Genomic DNA, 10381 nt, shown 5'->3' on the forward strand with positions numbered 1-10381 from the left:
AAACATACATTTAAACGTCAAACAATTACCACACTTTATATCAATTAACTTAACATATTAAAATCATCACTAACCCAAGTCAACTAAACCCATAAAAATGAATTACCCCATAACAGTTAATCGAACAAAATAAGCATATAAGTTCAACAAACATATTTTGTTTAACTTATAGGAATAATTCAAGTTAAGTAAAATAATAACAAAAGCACAAGAATAATTCAAGTTAAGTAAAATAATAACAAAACCACAAGAAATAGTGAAATACTCCTCGAATCAGTTGTCTGGGTGGATTGTATAGCCCTCAAAAGAAATTACCAGGCCAATAAAAAAGATGACAGGCCCACAATGAGATGTAGTTAGCCCAACACCCCTCTATCCCTTTGTGCGTATCCGGTATCAGCAACATAAGTGATAAGTCGGAATCCCTCTTCTTTCTTCCTCACGTTCTTAATCAGATTCTACACAAAAAAATCGAGGTACCCTCTTCTTATCCCAGTCTTCTTTTCTCTGCTCAAAATCGGGCAAATCCACCCCCTTTTCTTTTTGATTCGATCACAACCTCTCTCTCTCTCTCTCTCTCTCTCTCTCTCTCTCGTTCCTTCTTCTTGCAATCGATCGCAGGTCTATATTTTTCAAACGATCCCAGGAAACGACGATGAAAATGAAGGTTGTATGGAGGCTCAAAGGTGGGGTCGTCGTGCGTGGTGGTGTTGGGACGAAGGCAGTAAGTTGTGGATGATTGTGTGGTGTGTGGCAGCTGGAATCAGGAAATGGTGAAAGAGGATGAAGGGTGAGGTCTATGGTGGTATAAGGTGGTTCGGTGGTGGCTGTTTGTGTGGGTGATTTGGCGGATAACGGAGGCTGTAATGGAGGGTGAAGTGGGGTTTAGGTGGAGGTCAAAAGGATTGAGGGTGAAGGAGGTTCAAGGGTGGAATAAGGTGGTCACGGTGGTGCTGATGAATGGAGGAGGGTGGTACTTGGTGGTGTTGTGCAGGTAAATAGCAGGGGACGATGGTGGGGGGTTGGTGATTGTGTAAGCTGTGAAGGGAGTAATAAGGGTGGTGAAATGGAGTTGGGTCTCGTGGGTATGGAAGAGGTTTAATGGTCGAGTTTTTGGTGATGATGAATGGAGGAATAAGGTGAAGGAGATGGATGAAAGAGGTGGTTTTTTTGGAGTTATGGAGAAGGGTTAAGGTGAAGATGGTCGGTTATGAAAAGGTTCCATTGTTTTTTTTATTTCCAGCAAAATCTTCAAATAGAGCAAGTCAACAAATGACTTTTGTATTTTTGAAATCCATGAATCATGTAATTAGAAATCTCCAATTTTCTTTGTCATTGAGTTGTGTGTTGCATAGAACCATCAATTTGACATCTCTTTGACTGATTTTGAATTCATGAAAACTCAATGTTTTGTCTTTTGTTCCATTTGTTTTATTGCATGTGTCTTCCTGAAGTATAACCCAATCATGTTTTGTTGAAATGGTTGCTTAAGGATTTTATCTCTTCAATACGGATATCCGTAAATTCCTTAAAAACATATATGGACTTAATAAAATGAAGACTCATACTCTCAATTCCTTAAGAAATTTTGGACTTTATAAAAAAATAATCCAACTCTCATCATCATCATCATGTCGAATAAGAGACGAGAGATCCACCAAATATAATTTGGACTTCATGATGAGAAGACCAACTCCTACCAAATCCTATGGAATAGGCGGTAGAGAACCCGTAAAGCACATGTTGTATTTGCAATAACAAGTGAAATGAAACCGTCAATTTAGATGCGAAACACAACATTTTATATTTTGATTTTCGTAAAAAGAAAACCAACTCCCACCAACCCATTGAATAGGCGGAGGGAACCCGAGAAACTTGGGTTGCATTTGTGATGACAAGTGGTGATGCAAACCGTCAATTCATATCAAAATGTTTGTAAAAAACTATATTTGGATTTCGTGAGATGAAAACTAACTCTCACAAACTCATTGAATAGGCGATGGGACCTAAGAAACTTAGGAAACTTGTAAAAACAAGTTAATAAGCCGTTAATTCATTTAAAACCTTGGACTTCATAAAAGAAAGTCTCATTCCCACCAACCAATCAAATAGACGATGAGGGGCCCACCAAAGCAAGTCAATCCCAAGTGAATGGGACAAAGAAACATCAACTGGAGATTTGAAATTCATCACAAAATTTAAGGTAAAATTGTCTATTTAAGCTAAAAAACCATGTAAAAATTTTAAAATTTAGGGTAAAAATAGTTTTTTTTTTTTAAATCATTTAGTGATAGTAAAATGAGCACTAAACATGATTCAAGAAATTACAGAAATTGAAATAGATAAAGGGAGATAATACATTATACATACATCAATATCGTCTTCCTTCGTTTAATATTTCTTGGGTGTGTCACGAGGGAAATTAGTGAAAGAAAGCAAAACAGAGACAATGAAATTACACTGCTAAAATAGAGACATTTTGTCGAACATATAGAGTGCATCCTAATGGTTGAATGAGAATAAATTCACAACGATAGATATCAACCCATACAGTCTATCGAAATTCGATTTTAGCTATTTTAAAAACGATTTCAGCTATTAAACAAAATTACATGAAATTAGAAACAAACATGAAGCCATTTTAGCTATTTCAGAAACAATTATAACAATTCTAACTATTTTCAGAAACAATTATAACAATTCTAGCTATTTTCATAAACAATTCCAACAAACAAGAAGAGCGTGATCTGGGAAGAAGCAAGGAATTGCAGCAGCATGCGAAGGAAGGTGGTCGGCGGGAGATCTGATACGATGGAGAGGTGGTTGGCGGCGGTTGTGGACATCTTATAGACAACGACGACTGTTATGGACGACGTCGGAAAGGAGAAGAAGAAGATGGCCGGTGAAGGAGGGAGGCATTGAAAGGTGAGAAGGAACTATGGAGACGTCGATATGTCGAGAGAATGTGATTTCTAGGAAATTTTTTTAAAAGAACAAAGTTAAATATTTTTTTTAGGATACATTGTTGAAAGAATGTCATTTTAATTTTAGGTATTTAAAAACAAATAAATATTTTTTTTACAGAATATACATATTTGTATAATTATTATACGAACATTCTTGAACTAACATGGAGGAATAGAAGTGCAAATATGACATTCTACTAAGAATTGCAATAGTAACACGATAACACAATAATTGTAGGTAACATATGATCTTTTATATATATATATATATATATATATATATATATATATATATATATATATATATTCAAATGAAAACATTTTTTTGGATTCAGAACATTTGAGAATATTTTTTGCCTATCACATTAAAAAACACGTGTGTTTCTATCTTCAGGGGTATTTTTGTAACTTTGTCTGTTATAAATGATTATTTTGTCTGAGCCCTTTACATGTTTGACGCAAGCTCGAGAGTATCATTTGAATTCAGAGTGATTCAATTCGATTTTTTCGCAATTCATCCTAGATCTCAGTGATTTATAGGATTTTTCTTCCAAAATTCTATGCTTGTTGTTCGTCGATTGTTATAGAATAAGAAATTGCGCCATCGTCCAAGAATTTTAGGTTTAACTATTCTTTCTATCAAAAGGTAAAAATCTTCACTTTGCACAACTTTTTTTGATGATTAAACACTAGCATTTTTATTTATTTCATCTATTCTAGTAATAGAATCAGTTATTTAACGTTTTGAGTTTGAAAGGAGTTAGGTTTAACATATTGTTCATCGAAAAAGTAAAGATTTTCACTTTTCTGAACTATTTGATCATTTATCGTCGATTCTTGCATTATAACTGCATTTATCGTCCATTCTTCATGATAACTGCATCGATTACTGCATTTGTTGCAGTATTATGTAGTATAAATCGAAATTGTGAAGTATGAAGTATAATTTATGAAGTATAAATTGAAAGTTTTGAGTTCGAAAGGAGTTAGTTTTAATATATATTACCTTATGTTGATCATTTAACGTCGATTATTGCATTTGTTGTTGTATTTATGTAGTATAAATCGAAATTGTTGAGTATGTAACTAATAATCGTTATTATGTTTGTAGGAAAACCTAAATCATTCAGAAAACATGTGATTAGTATATGTTTAAAATCATATTATTTGAATCACATGTGATTAAGTTATTTTATTAACAGTTTATGATTAGCTATTAAAGAAACATATGTGATTGATATCTGTTATATAAACGATAATACTCGACATAAATTATATGTGATTGACATTGTTGATATCTGTTATAAACTATAAATGTTTTATTAACATTGAACATATGTGATTGATATATGTTATAAACTATAATATAGTGCTTTAAATCATACATTATTAATATAAGTTATAATCATAAATGTTTTAGTCATATATGTTTAAAATCATATGTGATTGATATATGTTTTAATCACAGATGTTATGAACATTTACATTTTATATTATAGCATAACCTTTACATTTTATGTTATAGTGTTTTATATCATATATTATTAATATTGTTTTAATAATAAATGTTTATGTTGTTAATGACATGTTCTGTTGTTTAACAATGTATTTTACAAGCGATAATGTGAGTTTCTTTATAAATGAAGATCAAATTAGTACTTTTGTTGAGAGTGTTGAAGTTGTTGATGAAGATGTTGAACAATCAAGTCATCAAAACCAAATCTGCAGTTTTTCAGGTAAATTTTAATTATTGATGTATTTAGAATTGAATATGTTTTTATAATATCATGTGATTATTCAATAACTTTTTTAGTAAATGTGATTAATATTTTGTTAGTGATATGTGATTATTCATGTTTTTATATTTTAATAAATATTTACATCTGTTTATTTTATCTATGTTAAATTTTTATTATAATAACATATGATTATACAACGAGTTCATTATTAATCACATGTGATTAGTCATTTGATTTTGTTAATAAATTTATCCTTAATCACATGTGATTTTACATTTCATACATTGATGTATATTCAATTTTATGCTATGTGATTATTCAGTAGTTCTTTATTAAATATGTTTATTATAGTGTTAATCATATGTGATTGTCAGTTTATTATATTGTTAATCATATGTGATTGTCAGTTTATCTATGTTCAGTTATCTGTTATAATCACATATGATTATATAAGGAACTCATTTTAAATTACATGTGATTATTCATTGATGCTACAGGTGACTGTTGTACTTCTTCGAGTGATGCAAATTCAAGCAGTATGATGAGTACAAGTTGTGTATCAGATTTTTATACGTCAGAGCCTCTACATGATATTAGACCAGATGTTCCTGAACAGTTTAAACCTACTAAGTCAATGAGGTTCAAAGATGTTGATGAGGGAGTTAATTTTTATAAAATATATGCAGTGAAGGCTGGTTTTGATGTTCGTATGAACACGTTAAGGAAAAAGGATGATATAATAAAGCATAGGTATGTAGTTTGCAACAGGATGGGTAAACCAAAAATGAATTCAACGGAACGTAATACAATCTATAGCGTGACAAACTGTAAAGCTAAAATTATTGTGAAACGTGTCAAAGGAACAGATGAGTATATGTTTGACAAGTTTCAAGAAAATCACAACCAAGACCTGGAAGATACATTTCACTTGAAAAGTACACGGAATATTTCATATTCTGACAAGGAGTTCATTGTTCGAGCTTCTACAGCGAAAATGGGTGCTACAAAAGCTTACAAGCTCAAATCAACCTTCAAAGGCAGTTTTCAGCATGTAAGGGGCGATGTTGTAGATTACAGAAATTTTAAGAGGGATATGGGATCTATTATTGGATTCATAGATGCACAACTTATCGTGAACAAGATGAATGATCGGAAAAACAACTATCAAAATTATTCTTTTTATTATAAATGCATTGAAAATAAGGTTTTGAATGTAATGTTTTGGGCCGATGAAACAGAGAAAACATACTACAGTGAATTCTGAGATGTCATGTCTTTTGATGCAACCTTTCGTACAAAAAAGTAAGTTTTTCTTTTATATTTAGGCTTTTAATTATATGTGATTGATGAATACAAAATAAGTATGCTTATGTAATTATTTTTAAATTACATGTGATTTATCAATTGTCAACAAATATACTGATGTGATTATGATTGTAATCATATACGATTGATGAATGATCAACATGTATTATAATGTGATTATTATTATAATCATATGTGATTGATTATTTATCAATAAGCATACTGATGTTATTATGTTTTATAATTACATGTGATTGATTATTGATTAATTCTCAACAAGTATGCTGATGTAATTATTTTTCTAATCACATGTGATTTATTAATTATTAACAAGCATTCTGATTTGATTTTTGGTTTAATCATATGTGATTAATATCATTATTTTTAATTTATTTCTAAGTTCTAAATATGGTTAATTGTATTTTGGTTATGTCGTTATATATGAAACAGGTATGCATTGGTTTTTGTTCCATTCACTGTTATTATTCATCATAAATCATCTGTTACTGTCGGAGCTGGGTTGCTAAGCATCGAGGATATGGATTCGTACAAGTGGCTATTTGAACAATTTTTGAAGGCTCATTCAAATAAACAACCATTACTGGTTTTAACGGATCAAGATCCGGCATTAAAGCAAGCTGTTGATTCGGTTTTTTATCAGTCAAAGCATAGATTGTGCATGTGACATATCATGAAGAAACTGCCAAAAAAGGTTTTTTTTGTATATGTTTGCTTCTGTTAATCATATATGATTTAAAATATTTGGATATATAAAAGAATTATAATCACATATGATTTTAGTCAAATTTTCATTAAAGGTTAATACATTTAAGATTGTTATTAAATGTTATTTTGTTGTAATAGATTCTAATCGCATATGATTAAAGCATATTGTTTGTTGTTTTATGTTTATAACAACATGTGATTGAATCATTTTAAGTTATGAGATGTTATTATTACCTTTATATTTGAATATTAATATGTGAATCACATGTGATTATTACAGCTATCTATGGAATTTCTTAAAAGCACCGATTTCAAGAAAAGATTCAATAAGCTTGTTTGGGACATGTATATTGAGCGTGATGTTTTTGAGTGGAATTTGGAACTGTTGATGAAAGAATTTAATCTTGAAGATGAGAGGTGGTTTAAAGATATTTTGAAAATAAGGAAGCATGGGTACCTACATATTTCAGTGATTTTCCAATGTGTGGGTTGATGAAGACAACATCAAGGTCTGAGAGTATCAATTCCTTTTTCAATACATACTCACAAACGGGAAATTTAATTCTAAATTTTATGAAGAATTACGATAATTCTATTAAAAGAACGATATACATAACGTGAACTTGATCATAAAAATAAGGGAGCACAATATTCTTTGAAGTCTCCATGTATAATAGAAAAGCATGCAGCAAACGTCTACACGAGCAAGTTATTTTTTGAAGTTCAAAAAGAGATTTATAAATGAGGATGGTATTGTGATGTTAAAGATTTAGGCGAGAGAGATGGATAGGAACTTTTTAAAGTTATGCACATGAACCATAAATGTGAAGTAAAAGCAACGTGTAAGGTATTTTATTTTTTGATTATACCTTATTTTTTATATTATCATAATGTTATAATCAGAGATGTTTTTAGGTACATATGATTATAATCACATGTGATTATAAAGATAATGAGTTTTAGATGTGATTATAGAAAAAATTAATTTTTTAAATTACATGTGATTATAATCAGATTTGATTATAGGTACATGTGATTAAAATCACATGTGATCATACGTGCCACTCTAGATGTGATTATAGGTACATGTGATTAAAATCACATGTGATTATAAGTACATGTGATTACAAGTACATGTATAATCATATATGATTATAAGTACATGTATAATTAGATGGTTAATGTATAATCATATGTGATTTTGTATTTTTATAGGTGGAACAAAAATATGCTGAAAAAGAAGTGAACTCCAGTTGTGGACATTTTAATCGTTTTGGTATACTGTGTAGACATGCTTTCAAAATATTGATGAACAAAAACTTTGATGAAATTCAGGATAAATGTATTCTTAGGCGATGGAGAAATGATGTAATATCTTCAAAGTATCAACTATCAAGAGATCGTTTCGATGAAGAGGATGCAAATGTTACTAAACTGGTCAATGAAGTATTTTTCAATATTGAGTTTGCTTTAGATATTGTGAGAGATGATAAGCAGAAGCTAGCATCTTTGGCTGAAGAAAAAAAACAACTTTTTTTGAATAATGTGAAAAGTAATTCTTCAAATGAAGTGCCTATTACAAATTTTGATGTCCTTGAGAGACTTTATAACGTTACTATACCAGAAGAGATTGAGATTTTTGTTCCAGATGTTCTACACATTAAAGGACGTTGAAAGAAAAGCATTATTGGTGAAGTAGAAAAATCAATTATGAAAGTTCAAAAGAAGACCAGAAAATGCTCAGTGTGTGGTAAAAGAGAACCGCACAATAGCCGTACTTGTCTAAGCATATTGTTGCTCAGAAATGATGTATAACATACAATGTTCATAAGAAGTGATAATCATATATGATATTTTAAGTCATAATCATATTTGATTTTTATGAGATTTATTTTTTGATTAATAGTTTTCTATTTTTTAAGTATTATATGTTCATAACAATTGATAATAATCATATTTGAGTTTGTTTTCAATTTTCATTGCAAGTGATAATCATAAGTGAGTGTCTTTGATTTAATGTGTTTGTCTATATTACATATGGTAATCATATGTGATTGAGTATTCAAACTATGTTTATGTTTGTAATCACATGTGATTGATATATAAATCATACATTGTTCATAATAGATGCAAATTAATCATATATAATTCTTTATGATTTAATATTTCTGAACAAGAATCTTTTAATCACATGTGTTTGTCGAAATCATATGTTATTTCTTTCGTAAATGATTATGAATATAATCACACATAATTTTCCAAATAATATGTGATTACATTCATAATCACATGCCATTGTGCAAATAAATCATTATACAAGAGTTTATATGTCTTTGTATAATTTTTCTAATCAAATGTGTTTATATTAATGTTTACATGTTTAATCACATATTCGATTGATATATAAATTATGTGTAAGTTATTCAATATAAATGTATTATAAAAAATATTTATAATCATATGTGATTGAATCTATATTGTGTTAATGACATGCGACTGTCTAAATCAAATGTGATTATATAAATAATCAAATGTAATTGTCGATATCACATCGAATTGTACAAAGAACAAGGCATTTTATAACTGTTAGAAATATCAAAATCATATATGATTTAAAATGAAACATTGTTTAAACATTAATTTACAGTTAAACAAAAAAATAGAGATTGTTTTGTAAAGTAATAAACTACTTGTCCATATTAAGCTTCACATATCCATGATATCATATATATGTTCAAACATTTATCTAATTAAAACCTAAACATTGTCTTAATAAAGTAGCAATCATTCATCTAATTAAAAAGTAAACATTGTCTAAATAAACCAACAATCAAATTATCCATTGACAGACAGTCCTTCAAACCTCACCATTTCCATCTTCACCTTCAACATTCTCCACTTCCATCTTCACCTTCACCTTCAGAACTTCCATCTTCATCTTCCCCTTTACCACTTTTCCTTCAATCATCCTCATTGGCAGTCCTTCAACCTTTATCGATTTCTGCACAAGCTTTTCTTTGGTCACTTTCTCTCTTCTCTTTATCTTGTTTTTTGTACTCATGAGCAAGCTCCATGATATCATCCTTCAAGAAATTAGTTTCATAATTTATCAATGCGTAAGCATATCTGGTTCTCACCCAATCGAGCAATGCATTTTGAACTCCTTCTTTTGGGAATCTAGTTTTGTATTCTTTTTGACCCATATATGTTTACATATATCTTATCACAAATACTCCACAATCTCTTTTGTTATTTTTAGTTTTACATATCAGATGTGGTATTTGTGGTTTGATATTTAGGTCTTGAAGGGCATAACATCTTGGATGATTGATCTCATGCAGATATCTCAAGAAGTATTTTTTTTTCTGAGAATTAAAAAAAATACAAAGTTAGCCACATACAATTAAACATATAAAAAATGTTATTTATATTTATATAATCAGATGTGATAAAAATAATTTACATAATCACATGTGATTACAAACATGAAATAATGTTTTATGCTTGAATTCAAACGTATAATCACATGTGATTTACAAATGTTTATTCATATTTTTTATTAAATCACAAGTGATTGTTTTATATAACCACATTTGATTTTTTTATGTAATCACATTTTATTATAAATATTTTATTTAATCACAT

General features: G+C 29.6%; 1 protein-coding gene across 1 annotated transcript; it reads left to right on the top strand.

Annotated features, from left to right (window-relative positions):
- The first annotated feature begins 866 nt into the window (after positions 1-866).
- On the top strand, positions 867-8410 carry LOC145113788 (protein FAR1-RELATED SEQUENCE 5-like). The gene is made up of 6 exons (XM_079049840.1): positions 867-994; positions 4584-4702; positions 5203-5923; positions 6461-6659; positions 7017-7205; positions 7952-8410. Exons 1-6 carry the CDS (start codon positions 867-869, stop codon positions 8408-8410), a joined length of 1815 nt encoding a protein of 604 aa, XP_078905966.1.
- The last annotated feature ends 1971 nt before the right edge of the window (positions 8411-10381 follow it).

This window comes from Lactuca virosa, chromosome 5 (genome assembly GCF_052849685.1).
Source record: "Lactuca virosa cultivar CGN04683 chromosome 5, Lactuca_virosa_CGN04683_v6, whole genome shotgun sequence".
Lineage (NCBI taxonomy): Eukaryota > Viridiplantae > Streptophyta > Magnoliopsida > Asterales > Asteraceae > Lactuca > Lactuca virosa.

Coding starts and splice junctions, on each gene's coding strand:
- LOC145113788 (XM_079049840.1), top strand. CDS start 867: ATGGAGGGTGAAGTGGGGTTTAGGTGGAGGTCAAAAGGATTGAGGGTG. Junction 995..4,583: donor TACTTGGTGGTGTTGTGCAG/GTAAATAGCAGG, acceptor GTATTTTACAAG/CGATAATGTGAGTTTCTTTA. Junction 4,703..5,202: donor CCAAATCTGCAGTTTTTCAG/GTAAATTTTAAT, acceptor TTGATGCTACAG/GTGACTGTTGTACTTCTTCG.